Here is a 15,950-nt window from a genome sequence, read left to right as displayed (position 1 = left end):
TCCAATCCTCCGCCGAAGGTTCCTTGGCAGAGCTACTTTGTTCCTTCCCCCGTTGCAGGAAACTTTCCCATGCCAATTGGCAATCACTTGTGCAGGGATCAAAGCGGCACACAGGAGGCCACACACATGCAGGAGATACACATTTGCATCCTTGCTTACCCTCAGGAGTGACATATCAGCTTCAGGGACCCCCACCAGTGGAAAAGGGTGGCAGAATTTACAATATTGTCCCTAGTTGCCTGCAGTGATCCCCTTAAAAAAATCTGGGATCTTTTGCCCCATTTTGAGCGCTTCCCAGGCCTAACTCACCGTGTTTAGGGCATTTGTCAAGCTCTGTGCTTGCCAAGGGACAGTGAGAAACTGATTTGTGTTTTTAATTATGCATTTTACTATAATTTGATGGTGTGCATGCACTAACAATCATGCTTCTGTTTATTGTTTCTTGTGCTTCTGCAGATATGGCCTTCAGGGGAACCCCCTACACAATGGGAGAGTGCCTTCTGCCAGATAAGGAAGCGAACAAGGAGGACATGTTTCAAGAGGTGCTCCAATCCTCAAAGGCTGAAAACCAAGAACACAGGGTGTGGAGAGAGAGAGATTTTAAAATAAAATTATAAAATAGACAGGCAGGAGAAAAAGAAAAAAGCCAGGAGCGAATTTTAATGGGCCAGGAGAGGATGATAAAAGTGATGGAGGAGCAAATGGAAATGTTGAAGTCCCTAATAATGCTGCAGGCTGAATTCATGTGTGCTCAGTGCCTCCTGCAGCCGATACAGAACTGCTTTCCATGCCCTCCCCAAACTGCTCCTACACATTCCTTGCAACTTCCCGGCCCATCTCGGTATCCCATTCACTTCACCCCTTTGTACAGCTTCCAAAATAACTGGACTTACACACAGTTATAAGAGCAGACACTGCCCTTCACTGTTATCTCCCTTCCCACCAAGCCTTGTGTGTGTTGTTAATTGGTATTTAATAAAAATATACTCTCTGAAAGAGAACCTATCTTTATTTATCTCCTACACACAGTGGATGCTAATGGAATGAATACACAGTGGCAGTTTGATTATTTGCTGAGTACAAATCACGGTCAGGAATCATCAAAATGTTCATACAAGGCGGCAATTAAACCATGACAGAGTGCTGTATAGAAAGACATATTACTGGAGCTCACAGTCAAAATGGTGTCTCAAAGCCTTCCTGATTCAAATAGCCCTCTGTTGTGCCCTTCTAATAGCCCTTGTTCTGGCTGCTAAAAATCAGCCGCCAGACGATCCACACTCCACCCCGAGGGAAACTCTTCACCCTTAGCCTCACAAATATTATGGAGCACGCAACAGGCTGCTATGACCATGGCGGTAATTTCCTCATTTAGGTCTAACCTGTGATAAAGGCAGTGCCAGTGTGCTTTTAATCTGCCAGAGGCACATTCTACGATCATTCTGCACCTGCTTAGTCTATGGTTGAAGCGCTCCTTGCTGCTGTCCAGGTTTCCCGTGTAAGACTTCATGAATCATGGAAGTAAGAGGTACACTGCGTCTCCCAGGATGTACATTTCAACATCCCCAGTTGGAATCTTCTGTTCTGAAAAGTCCCTACTTCCAGCTTTCTGTACAAGCCAGTATTCCTGAAGATGCGTGCATCATGAACCTTTTCGGACCATCCCGCTCTGATGTCCCTGAAATGACTATGGTGATCCACAAGCATGTGCAATACCACAGAGAAGTACCCCTTTCTATTGATGTTCTCCGTTGCAAGATGGTGCGGGACCAAAATTGGGATATGCGTGCCATCTATCGCCCCGCCGCAGTTAGGGAATCCCATTGCCTCAAAGTCATCCACTATTTCACACACATTGCCGAGAGTCTCAGTTCTTCATAGCAGAATCTGATTAATGGCTCTGCACACTTGCGTTAACGCAGCCCCAACAGTGGTCTTCCTGACTCCAAACTGATTCATGACTAACTGGTAGCAGTCTGGAGTGGCCAGCTTCCATGCAGCGATTGCCATGCGCTTCTCCACCAAGAGGGCAGCTCTCATTGTGGTGTCCTTGCACCACAGTGCAGGAGCGAGCTCCACACACAGTTCCAGGAAAGTGGCTTTCCACATCTGAAAGTTCTGCAGCCATTGCTCATCATCCCAGAACTGCACAATAATGTGATCCCCCAACTCACTGCTTGTTTTGTGAGCCCAAAAGCAATGATCCACTGTGTTCAGCTGCTCCGTGAATGCCAAAAGTAATCTGGTGTTGTTTTTTCCATGGCACATAGACAGTCAAGCACCTCCACTTCCTGTTCATATTGGGTGCACATAATATACTGTATGACTAGCCACGATGTGTTCATAACAGTGACCACAACAGCAGACAGCAGTGCAGGATTCATCCTTCCAGACAGAGATGGCGGGTGCACAGTAAACAGGGATCATTCAAAAATGCTGCAAAATGCAGTCAGAAGCCTGTGGAATGATGGGACGGAAAAAACTGCATCATGAGATGTTGAGTCAGCACCCATGATGCACTGCAATCTATTCTGCCTTCCCACAACTCCTAGCTACAGAAGGTGGCGAGTAGCACAGTGGGATAGCTATCCACCGTGCACTGCTCCCTCTGCTGATGCTAGAGCACCAAGCATGGATTCACTCTGCTGACAGAAGAGTGTTGTGTGAACATGCACCAGCGATGTAATTATAGCGGTATTTGATCGTTGGCATATATAGCCTTACAGGGCTAGCCTGCTTGCTTATATATCTTTTCTTATCAGTTTCTTATTTTCTTATGGGTTTATTTATTTTATATTAAGGGTTTATATTAGAGTATGTTTTGGCTGTAACGCAAGGGACCTACAGGCCACATCCTTTCTGTTGAGCTAAGGCAAAGTTAGTGTGCATATATTTGGGACCTTTCATTTAAATAGGTGGTGATGAGCTAAACCACAAGGTCCATATATAACTGCGAACTTTAACACAGATATATATAGGATGCATTGAGGCAGGGTAGCATAGGGGGCTTCCTAAATTCATACCCTCTTTAAACTAACAAGTACACAAGGAAAAACAAAATAACCTATTAGGACAGAAATAACACATATGTATGTATATGTCATCAATATGTACAAACATACCAGCCTATGGAGTAAGTGTACTCTAACATTGTGTGGGTGAGGTAAGTAAGTCTGGACACAGAAGGAGGGCTCAAGTTCTTACGCTCTATGCCAACTGAGGAGGCTTCAGTTTTCTAAGCTTCTGAGCTTCACAGCTTCTTTGGTCTTAGTTCTTTGTTTACTAGTCTATTACTTCTTAATTGTAAGTTTAAGTTAATTAGTTAAGTAAAACTCCAAGTTTTAGCTTCCTTAGCTCTTAGCTCTTCAGCGTCACCTAAGCTCTGCACCTCCCACTCAAGAATTAAGAAACATGGATCTGAACCCTTCTGGCATGCCAGAGGCAAAGCTGGTTCTTTGTCTCTTACCACCAAGTTATCAAGGGTATGAGCATATTAATGAAAAGCTTTATTGTACATAATATCACATGTACTTCTGGAACATTACCACCATCTTTGCAACTCTGATTATTTTACCATTTGATTACTATTCCATTTATCTTAATAAAAGTCTGTAAGGCTATATTTGTCATATATGTCCTTGCCAACTCTGTGTAGCCTAATTCTGGGACAAGAACCTTATCTTCTGGTCAGATAAATTGGTGAGCCTATAATCCATATTATCCAAAATAATATTAACCTCCTAAAATCAGGCAACACAACTTGCATTGACAAATCTCTGTAGTGTAGACAAGGCTGGTTTTGGGCAATATCTCTTCTGCTTCAAGGACTTTCTACTGCAGGGTTCAACACAATGGCACTCTCTCCCTCATCTTGTTCTTATGTGCATATGTTAGAAGAGTTAGTGAGGAGGCATGAACTGAATGTTTTGAGCATACTGAGTACACCCAAGATTTCTATATTCATTTTATCCAACCCAAAAGATGTGATCAAGCATTTATTTGTTTCTGGTAGAGACTGAAAATGAGAGAGAGCAAGCTGGTTGAAGCTCAGTCTGGATAAGACTAAAGAAATAATGGTAGTATGGGGGAAGAAACCAAAGAATACGGAAAGATTAAACCTGTCCCTTTGACTTAGGATCTTTCAACCAGTTGTCATGAATTCGCAATTTGGGGGTCTTGTTAGAGTCTCTGGCCAGGAAACTAACTTGTCTTTCAGATATCGACCTCACTACCATCAATCCAGTCCTTTATTACCTTGACATTAGACTATTGCAACACATTCTGCACAGAGCTACACCTAAAAGCCATTCAGAACCTGAAGCTGAGCAGAAGGTGACACTGTACTTGTTAACTGGAGCATCTTGCCATGAACAGTAACTGTACCAGTACTGCAGGATCAGCACTAAATACCTGTTGATTTCTAGCATTTAAAGTTCTGTCTTGACCTATTATAAAGACAAAATAGACTAGGACATGTCTGCTTGTGAGACTGGCATCTCTTTACACAATATTGCCTTACTTGCAATCCTGCTGATAGCAGCCCACCTTAATCGATTGGTCTCATTAAGAGTTGGTATGGCAACCCCCATTTTTCCATGTTCTCTGTATCCATCTATTTGAGAGGGCATTCTGAGAGGGCTTAAGGTGTGGACAGGATACAGAGGGACCTAGACAAATTAGAGGATTGGGCCAAAAGAAATCTGATGAGGTTCAACAAGGACAAGTGCAGAGTCCTGCATTTAGGATGGAAGAATCCCGTGTACTGCTACAGACTAGGGACCAAGTGGCTAGGCAGCAGTTCTGCAGAAAACAACCTAAGGGTTACAGTGGACAAGAAGCTGGATATGAGTCAACAGTGTGCCCTTGTTGCCAAGAAGGCTAACGGCATTTTGGGCTGTATAAGTTGGGGCATTGCCAGCAGGTCGAGGGACGTGATCATTCCCCTCTATTCAGCATTGGTGAGGCCTCATCTGCAGTACTGTGTCCAGTTTTGGGCCCCACACTACAAGAAGGGTGTGGAAAAATTGGAAAGAGTCCAGCGGAGGGCAATAAAAATGATTAGGGGGCTGGAACACATGACTTATGAGGAGAGGCTGAGGGGACTGGGATTATTTAGTCTTCAGAAGAGAAGAATGAAAGGGGATTTGATAGCTGCTTTCAACTACCTGAAAGGGGGTTCCAATGAGGATGGCTCTAGACTGTTCTCAGTGGTAGCAGATGACAGAACGAGGAGTAATGGTCTCAAGTTGCAGTGGGGGAGGTTTAGGTTGGATATTAGGAAAAACTCTCTCACTAGGAGGGTGGTGAAGCACTGCAATGGGTTACCTAGGGAGGTGGTGGAATATCCTTCCTTAGACTGTTTTTAAGGTCAGGCTTCTCCAAGACCTGGCTGAGATGATTTAGTTGGGGATTGGTCCTGCTTTGAGCAGGGGGTTGGACTAGAAGATCTCCTGAGGTCCCTTCCAACCCTGATATTCTATGTGTGAAGCACCGAGCTTTCTGAGAGCAGTTTTGTAGATGTTTTGCTTTTTATGACTGGCAGCTCATCTGCTACTATTTTTGTTTTTGTTGCAGTTTGCATTTTAAAGCATTTGTAAGGGTCTAGAGCCTTACGTCATTTGTTGAAAACAAAATAAACAAGATGTTTGTCAAGCATTCAGATTCTCTAATGAATGGCATTTAACTATGTACAAAATGTTATTAGTAGTAGTACACACTGGAAATTTCAGGGAATCAGGTTATTTTCAATTTATTTGTTTCATAGATACTAAGGCCATAAGGGACCATTATGATCATCTAGTCTGACCTCCTGCACAACGCAGGCCACAGAATCTCACCCATCCACTCCTGCGAAAAACCTCTCACCTATGTCTGAGCTATTGAAGTCCTCAAATCGTGGTTTAAAGACTTCAAGGAGCAGAGAATCCTCCAGCAAGTGACCCGTGCCCCATGCTACAGAGGAAGGCAAAAAACCTCCAGGGCCTCTTCCAATCTGCCCTGGAGGAAAATTCCTTCCCGACCCCAAATATGGCGATCAGCTGAACCCTGAGCATGTGGGCAAGATTCACCAGCCAGATACCAAAGAAAGAATTTCCTGTAATAACTCAGATCCCACCCCATCTAACATCCCATCACAGGCCATTGGGCCTATTTACTGTGAATATTTAAAGATCAATTAATTACCAAAATCATGTTATCCCATCATACCATCTCCTCCATAAACTTATCAAGTTTAATCTTAAAGCCAGATAGGTCTTTTGCCCCCACTACTTCACTCCTCTGACGGTTAGAAACCTTCGTCTAATTTCAAGTCTAAACTTCCCAATGACCAGTTTATATCCATTTGTTCTTGTGTCCACATTGTTGGTGGTTTGTCTTTTGGATCCACATAAGTTTTCAGACAGCTTATTTGACTGTATGATTTATTTAATCTTTTAGGAGATAGTGTATATATAAAATGCACCTTTTATGTAACTACTGTGATTTTGTGCATTTCAAACCCTTCTGTATGCTTTAGATAGTTTAAAAGTAGGAAAAAATCTTCCCAGGAGAAGAGCAAATTAAGATTTTCAAAGACACATCATTAGGCTTTTCACTTAAAAATGAATACTTTAACATAAGATTAGAAACACAAACCATTTTTGATTAGCTCTCGCCACAGATGTTAAGAGCATGATGGTGTGATTGCCATTACAGTAGCAATGCCAATCATAATACATATGGTGCTCTAATAGAATGAATGTGTTTGGAAAGGTACGGGTGTTTGAGAGATCCTTACTTTTCATTTTAAAAGAATTAAAACAAATTTACCTACCTCAGCTCACAAAATTTCCTGGAACAGTTAATGACCAATGGGAATTAACAGCCCAAGGCAAAAACTCTCCCTGCCAGCCAGCAATCCCCAAGGAACAATCTGAAACTCAGTTCTTACTGTCTAAAATTAACACAGGAAAATTAAACTCATTCTTGTATAGACTTGCATAGAGTAATTTTTTAAAAGGTAGCCAAGATGTGTAATATATAATTCACATATCTAACTGATCTTATAACAGAGGGATATTTTCCATCTAAAAAAGGAAAAAATCCCCTCCCCCTTACTCTGTAAAGCCACTAGATTTTCTAGTGGTCATATCCCAGAGGTTAGCTTTCAAGACAGCATTGTGAGATTCACAACAAAATTGGGAAATATCTGGTAGGAAAAGGGGTTCTGTAGTACTCTTTATACATTAAACACTTATCTGAAGCATCTCTGCTGAGTGTAGTTGCGTTTCAGGGGGAAGAGGGTTGAAGAAAGTAGTGGCCTTTGCTCTATCTAGGTTCCCTCTTCCATTAAGGTATCTCAAGATTAGGACCAGGTCCTTAAACAACCATAACTGGGACTGTACTGAGAGCCAGACAGAGGAGCAGAGTACTGATCTGATGTGTTCCCAATCAATCTGCTCCACTGAGTTGACAAACTATTACATGCTGCACCATTTCCTGTTTACAAGTGTCCTTTAGGATCAGATTCTGGCAGAATGTGTTGCAGCAGTCCAGCCCAAAGGTGAAAAACTGTGTTCTGATGGAGACCCATATACAATGCAAAGGGAGAAGTTTATTGCCAATCTAAGATGAAATGCAGCATTTCTAGCCACTGATGCAATGTGGATGCCTCGAAGCAGTGAGGATTCCAACAGGACTCCAACAGTGAGCACCTGTTTGAAGACTTGAGGCAGGGTGATAAAAAAGCACCTTAAATATTTTTTTTTAAAATTTAAATGTATCCGATATTTTTATTTAAATTAAATACAGATTTTTTTAAAAATAAACCTATTTAAAATTGAATTTGAAATTATGACAACCTATGTTAAGACCTAAACTTAGTTAAATGATTTAATACATTATAGTAAAATATTAAGCTGTGCATCTTTGCTAACAAGTTTTAAAGAAAGTCAAACTACTGAACTGGTAGAGATCACTGGCTTCTTCTTGTGTTCTCAGATTGCTTCCTGCCACATCTGTGCACGTGATTGCCCAGCCTTGAACTCCAGCATGTCACGGGAAGAGCACTCATGCTCAAGCACTTGGCATTGAATGAAAAACTTCACATTTTGAGGGTCTCTGCTGCAATCACAGGTATTGGGGCCAGTGGTGTAGCTCCACTTGTTCATCATGTCATCAACCAACTCCAGTGCAGAGCCGATTTAGGCAACACCATGTAGTCCAGGGTTGATCTGCACCGGGTGGTATGTGCTCAACAGGCAAGAGCCAGAGTGCACAAGCTACAGGGTCATTCTCTACTCGTTTGCCATAACTGATCCTTTGTGGGTGATAATATTAGGTGTTTAATGGTGGCAAGAAAACTTTGCCAAGACTTCAGTTGACTCAGTCAGTGTCATATCATATGCTGTATGTCTTGGATCTATGCAATACCTTCTGAGATCCACACTAGTAACAACTTCCCGGTGTATATCAGGAGGAGCAACACTTATGAGGATATAGAGGCTGTTGATGTGAGTAGGCTTAAAACATCCTGTAATATAGCAGCAGACAATGTGAAGTAGAGGGTCTAGCTTCTTTGCGTGAGGGGATCTTGCCCAAATTGCAAAGGCATATTCAGCAGAGAAGCAGCAAAGTGGCAGTGCTGTTCGATCAGGTTGGACATGTTCGCACCTCACTTTTATGTAAACAACTTGATGAGAATGTTTGGTATGCTAACCTTCGCTTCAGTTTTCTCGGTGTGAGCTCTAAAGAGTATGTGGGTCAAGAATAACATCAAGGTATTCAGGATTTATGGAATAAGTAAGTTTCATATCAAGCCCTCTGATGTTGAGTTCACGTTTGGCCTCCCAGTTTTTGAGATGGAATGCACTGACTCGGCACCTTAGTCACTGGCTAAGCACCTAGAACTAGTTAAGCCACTAAGCCAGCTTTTGCTAGCAGAACCCTCTTCTGCAGGAACAGAGAGACTATTTTCTTCATTTCATTTTATTATTTATTATTTTGATATATTATCATTTTATTATTTTTATTTATTAATTCGTACAAAATTAAACTGGCAGTTGAAAAAGCAGAAAAGCTTGTTTTCCTCTTCCAACCTATGAATCAAAAACTAGGTGTGAGAGAATGAGATCTACTAGTTCTAAAATCTTAACATGATGACCAGAAATAATCAGTTCAACTTCCTAACTACAAAAAAATAAGTCCTTTGTTTAATAAACTAATTAGTTTTAAATGCAAATTGGGTTTTGATGAACTCATACTTTTTTTCCTATGCATCCAGTACTTTTAAGGGAGTTTTATTTAGCTAATAAAAGTCAAATTTTAAAAAGCCAGTTTTGTGCATTTTTAATTGAATTTGAATTTTCTTCTAATAAGAGCTTGACAAATCACAAGTAAAAAAATAATCTAGTAAATAAATGATCTTCTAACATAATAAACAATGTTAAAATTAAGAATCTGAATAAATGTAAATTAAGCTATATAATTGCTTAAGTGTGTATAGCTATAGCATATCCTCCTGGTTAGCAAAAAGAAGCACCAAATCTAGTGCAAAATTAATATGTTTTAATGGTTGCAGATCCAATCAGAAGTCAACCTCTCTAGGAAAGTAACTAAAGAGTACAAATGAAAAACAAGATTAAAAGTGATGCTTTAAATTAAGATTTCTCACTTGCTGATTTAAATCATGACTGAAATTGATGATTTTAAATTGCTCTAATTTAAATCAATCCACCCTGCTTGAAGATAGGCACCTTCAGCAATAGGAGAGCTCACAATTTAAGCAATTTCTTCCAAGTGCTTCCTCTTTCCATTTAACTCCTCCTTCATTTTACTTGAAAATGAGCTTGAGCCACTACTTTTCATCCAGGTTCCCACTCATTTGCTGTGTTAGCAAATAAAAAGCACTAGAAGTTCGGTGAGGTGAAAGATCTGGATAGCTTCCTCTGCATATTGAGGGCACTGAACTCTATAGTTTTTATTTACTTTCAGCAGGCTCACATATATATTAATAGTAAAATGAGAAGACTGAGCCCCATGGGACTCTGCAGGTGCAGGCTCTCAGAAGGGTAGCTGTCCATCACAACTCTGACACAGCTGAGCAAAATGGACAGACAGCTTAAAATGCTTTTTTTCATTCCTGCCATGTTCTATAGCACTTCATGTAACAATGGCATGCAGCCAATCTGCAACAGCTAGTAGCAACTATCTCCAACGGCCGGTGATGGGACACTAGATGAGGAGGGCTCCGAGTTACTACAGAGAATTCTTTCCCAGGTTTCTGGCTCGTGATTTTTGACCATATGCTCAGGTTCTAACTGAAAGGTCTATTTGGGGTCGAGAAGGAATTTTCCCTCAGGTTAGATTGGCAGAGACTCTGGGTTTTTTCCCCCTTCCTCTGCAGCATGGGGCTTGGGTCACTTGCAGGTTTAAACTAGTGTAAATGGTGGATTCTTTGTAACTTGAAGTCTTTAAACCACGTTTTGAGTCTTCAGTAACTCAACCAGAGACTGGGGTCTATTACAGGAGTGGGTGGATGAGGTTCTGTGACCTGAAATTGCAGGTCAGACAAGATGGTCCCTTCTGACTTTAAAGTCTATGAGTATGTTTGATGATACTGAAGGTCCCCGATTTATACACCAGTATGAGGATGGATGGATGGATGTTTGATCTCTATCCGTTGTCCTAAAGAAATTTTTTCAGAGCTATAAATGAAGCCTTTGTATTGCTTCCAGGTCTGTAAAAGAATGGGAAAGAGTCTAAAATATTGAAAAAGGATGTTACTGGAGTTGACCTGCCATCACCATCTCAATTACTTTATAAAGAGAGATTAACAGCTGGGAGATAATGAATGATATCTTTGGCAATAAGTGATGGTTTCTGGAGATCAGCCTGGTTATAGTGTATTTAAGGCTTACAATTGTACGCCCCCATCACCTGTCTATATAGATATAGAAACCATGCTTTATCAAAATAGCATGCAAGTTTTGACCAAAGGCAATTAGTCTTCTCTGTGGTGTTAATTTCCCCATGCCTTGTCAACCTTTGCTTGCTGGATTACACTGAACTCCATTAGATGAAAGACAGCACAATATCCCCCTTCTCCTCAGACTATTACTGTAAACCTAGAGAGACACTTTCATGCAATCAAATCTTTTTGGTATAAAAATGGATGAAAGCTCATCACAATGGGAGATATAAATTTTTATTATTTTTAAAGAGAATTTTAGTGATAGTGAAAGCTAGCATACTGACAATTCCAAAGATGGAAATCGTCTATTACTAACAGAAGAGTCACAGAATGTGCAAAGACTCTGCAAAATACCATCACATTGCCCTACCAGTGTGCCTCAATAAAGATCTGGAAAAGTAACCTCCATGGATAAGAGTATTCCAAATTTCCATTTCCATTCAATCTTTGGCTCATCTTCTGAGAATGGATACATCTATGATGTATTCACCTGTCTATTAGGAGAAAAAAAACTCCACGAAAAAAAACTTGTTTCATATAAACCACTCAATTAACAGTAATCAGACAGAAATTAATCTGTTGATTATATTAGATACATGGCGATGATTTTATATAGAAAATTTCTCATCTGTTGCATGTTGGGGAAGTTCAAAAATACAAAGCCTAAACAAATTAGACTGAATATTTTTTACAAGGCTCTAGATCTTGTAAAAAAAAACTTAAAAAATAGAAATCTGAGTTTCTCCACAACTGAGTCATGAGGTTCAGTTTGAACGGATAGACTGAATAGCCCAGTTAGGGTCACTGATGTTGCTACTGCACTTTTTTCCAAGAGTAAACATGTTACCTCTGGTGTACAGATACCCCAGTAAGTTTTGCTTTAACAAGTTATTTTTCACTTTCTCGCCTATTGCAAGTAGTGTCAACAACACAGAATAGCTGCCACGTTTCTCTTCATAGTGGCTACATGATATACTTTATTTACACACACACACGCACACACAGATACACATAGCTTATAAAGCACAATTTTCTCACGGACAGGAAGTGCTTTACATAAATCTAAAGTTATTCTGTGGTTACTAAAGGGGTGGATATATATATACACAAAATGCAATAGGGGTTTCTCTGAAGGAACTAAAGACAGCTTCTGTAATTAGTCCTCGGCATTCAGAGCAGAAATATTCCACTGGCTTTTTATGAGACAGAAAGAGAATCTCTGCATACTGCACTAAATTGTGTCTAAGATGCCTGTCACTGTGTTGTCTAAGTACAACTCCAGATAGTGAAGGATTATCCACTGAAGTTGCTTTCAGCCTGCTTTAACGAAAGCTCTGAATCACCTCTGTGTTAATGACCTCAGAAGTAACTTTAACTGTGTTAAGAAATTTCCTGATAGAGCAATAAGATTAGAACACAGAAAACCCAGCTTGGCAAAAGGCAGTTTCTGAGTCTGCCTTCCCTCACAATCAATGAACCAGTGTTTGAGATGTTCGAACTGCAGCTTTAACCCTGAAACCCTGCAAAAGTCACCCCAAAAATATGAGATAAAGGGTATATTTATGGCATGCATGTTACTTTAATTTATTTCCATGAGCAGTCAGTGGTAAACATGTTCAAGTATTTCAGTTATTAACTATGTCAAACTCTAATGGCTGAAGAGCTAAAGAGAGAATGTAAATCCTGTGTTTCTGAAGCAGTTCTGCGGTCTAGGCTGCAGGTCAATACTTAAATGTGTGTGTGTTTATTTACAGGGTCACAGATAACAAACAGAACCTTAACTGAAGAGGGGTGGCTTGCGAAGAAACTTATTTTGATTTTCTTGAAAAGACAATACAAATTACTTTCTGATGGAAGTTCCAGAAACATGTGGCAAACAATGCATTTCAAACTCTTCCCATAATTCTAGAAGTCAACATAACATTTGATTAGATTCCTTGTTTGTGAACCATTTAAAGAGATTTATTCATTGCTATTATGAAGGCATCAAAAGCCACATGAAAAGTGTAGGCCTATATAAACAGTGACATTTTAAAAAAAAAAATCTCTAAAAGCAGTGGTTTTGTGGATATTTTCCTCTTAAAAGAAAGATTATTTGGATTCTGAGGCTCCCTTGAACCAAATTTTGGAAGTTCTAAGGTAACTCAAATTTTGTGCCGTATGTTCTCTGAACAGTGTCCATGTAGCAGGGCTTACCTAGTCTGGCTTCAGGCTCTACCACTATCTCAGTTTACCTTCTGTCTTGCAAACAAAAACTGCATCTGATGTTTTCACAAAACACCTCTGCTTTTGATTTGGTTTATAAGCATAAAACACTCAAACTTCCAGCCCTCTTCCTCAGGATCAATCAGTTCTTTCAATCTACAGTGGGCTTCAGTATCCACATAGCCCTCCTTTTAGGCTCAAAATACTTTCTAGTCCTTTAGTAAAGCTTCCCCTTCCTTATAGCCTCACCTCCAGTTTGCTGTCCTTTGCAACCCATATAGCTTGGCTTCTCACCCAGCAGGGTCCTGCTCCTTGAGGGTGTTGAGGGTGTTTCAGCTGCAGCTTATCCCTCAACAGGCCCCAATCCTTGCCAGTCTCTCCTAGGCCTTCTGCCTATGAGCTTTGGGGAGTCATCACCTGTCCTCTTCTCATCAGGCACTCTCTCTCCTTGAACCCTTTCTGACTGAACACAGGCTGCTTTCATATTCCTCAACAGGCCCAGCTTTTAGTAACATGACTCCCATCATGTGACCCCTTGACTCGTTCCTTTCACCTGGGAAAGCAGGATACATGTAACACAGGTGAGGCTGAACTTCAAATTCTTTAAAAGGGCCAGGCTCATGCCATGACAGTCTCCCTAAACCCAACACTGCTATTTCCATTAAGGAATGTCAACATTGGGGGAAGACACAAAAAGGACCCCGTGACTATTCTTACTGAACCCAGCTCTGAATTTCTCCCAGAAAGGTCACACTCACCCTGCTGCCCCTGCGGCGTTTGTGAGATGATAAACTGTGCTGGCTGCAAGTTGGTTGTTGGATGCACCAACACAAACTGTTGCAGGTTGAGATTCTGCTGTTGGAGCTGCTGCAGGTGCTGCAAATCCTTAATGAAATAAAGAGGTGTGCATTAATCATTCAAATCAGTCACAACTCCTGAAACATTTGAAATATCTAGGATTTTTCCTCCTAGCACTGGGAGATAAAAGGGGATCTAGCACCAGCATGTTTGCTATTGAATAACTTAGATTATTCTTTCATTTCTCAAACAGAGTAACCATTACAAGTGCTTCATTGACATACGTGGAACTGCACACAACACAGTTTACTAAATGCCCCAGTAAAGGACTTCCAACACAGTAAAAAATTAGCAGCATTTATATAAGGTTATGGGTCTGTCAGCATTTCCATTGTCAAACTTCTGCTTTTCTGAGGTTTGCAGAATCTACCATCACTGACAGATGAAATAAAGGTTTAGCCTGGGAACTAGTGGGGTATTTTGGGGCGTGGGGGGTTGTTCAGTTTTTAAAACACAAATTTTAAGAAATCTGGAATGGCTATTTTTGAGCTAAAGGAAGGCAAAAAGAAAACAAAAATAGAATTTGTTAGTTTGCACTTTGATCATTAAATATTGGACAGAGTTAATCCATAAAGTGGACTAATCTATTTGAGTAGTTTAAAACAAAATTGCTTAGGTTACTATAGCAGGTATGATAGACATACCTGTAGTTAAGGCTCCAGAAAAACACTTTCAGCTATTATGATTCCTGTTTTCATTTACTCATTCATTTTGCAGGGTGAAGATTTTGCTGCTTAGTCTCTGCCTGAACAGGAATTTGAGGAATATCTCTTAACCTGTTCAAGCTGGAGTGTGAAAACACACAATATAGCTGTTTTTAAAAAATTCTAGCCTCATTTTCTCTTTTATTTCAGCAGTGATACACTAAAAGCAACTGAAGTTAGAAAGTTGAAGCCTGGCATGCAGATAGCCAAGAGGCATACTGCTGATCTTCTAAATGATTTCTGTTATTAATCTCATCATTACTAGACTGGCTTTTAAGGATTAGTGCTTTTGCTGAGCTTGAAAACAATTTGGTTTTGATTGGACAAACTTAAGAACATTTAAAAATTGAGTATTGAGCATGCAAAATAAATTTTATCATTAAACTGAGAAGTATGCACTTTAAAAACATATGCTATGTGTGGGTGTTCAAAACTCAGGAAGTGCGCATGTTCCAAAACTGCAACTTCCCACTTCCTGGCCAGCCTTCTTATTGTCCCTTTGCCCACACCAGTGTAGAAGATTAATTGAAAATTATTAAAATTAAAAATTCAACAAAATCATACCAAATTACAACCACAATTTGGGGGACGAAGGAACAAGAGTTCTTACAGATATTTTGTCAACTGCGTACTTATAAGGCTATATACATGTGCACACATGGAAACGAGTTCTTGGTCTACATTACAAATACACTGTAGCCATCATTTGGCCAACGTGTTCTTGGTAAGTCAGCAAGTATGCAATTTACCAGTGAGGTAGACAAACACTAGTTGACACTGACTGAATGATGCCTGTTATACAACTGTAGATTTTTACTTCAGTATTTAAATTGTGATCCCATTTTCACCACTTGCTTTCAAGAAATTCTGGAATCACTGCAACCATCTCCTCCAGTTCTCCGTCAAGTTTGCTTGTTCCAATTTTGCCAGAGATTCAGTTTATTTCTGTCCTCATTTAATAAGGCTATGACATCCAGGAGTGCTGGTAAAAAACAACTTTATTTCTTGGACCCAGACATATGATATGGGTCAGGATAACATAAGGTTAAACCTTTGTCACATGGCGGGGTAAGTATCCAGTACTCCATTGGTTACTGTTACAGAAAGGAATAGACAACTTCTGAACAGACCACCACCATGGAGAGCGCCTCACGACCACTTGGGTGTGAGGACCAGATGCAGGGGAAGAAGGAGGTGAGGAGTTACAGGGCAATGCAGGAAACCAAAACATT

General features: G+C 40.3%; 1 protein-coding gene across 2 annotated transcripts in view; it reads right to left on the bottom strand.

Moving 5' to 3' along the window:
• The window catches only part of POU2F1 (POU class 2 homeobox 1), a gene marked incomplete at its 5' end in the record, with an annotated part of 168,353 nt that overhangs the window by 35,585 nt on the left and 116,818 nt on the right, over positions 1–15,950 (bottom strand). For both annotated transcript variants that reach the window (XM_084650543.1, XM_084650544.1), the window contains one exon: positions 13,915–14,041. In XM_084650543.1, coding sequence (XP_084506669.1) covers positions 13,915–14,041 — 127 coding nt within the window. The remainder of the gene's footprint in view (positions 1–13,914; positions 14,042–15,950) is intronic.

This window comes from Lepidochelys olivacea (genome assembly GCF_965140295.1).
Source record: "Lepidochelys olivacea isolate rLepOli2 genome assembly, chromosome: 1".
Classification (NCBI taxonomy): Eukaryota; Metazoa; Chordata; order Testudines; family Cheloniidae; genus Lepidochelys; species Lepidochelys olivacea.
This window is presented reverse-complemented; position numbering and strand designations above follow the sequence as displayed.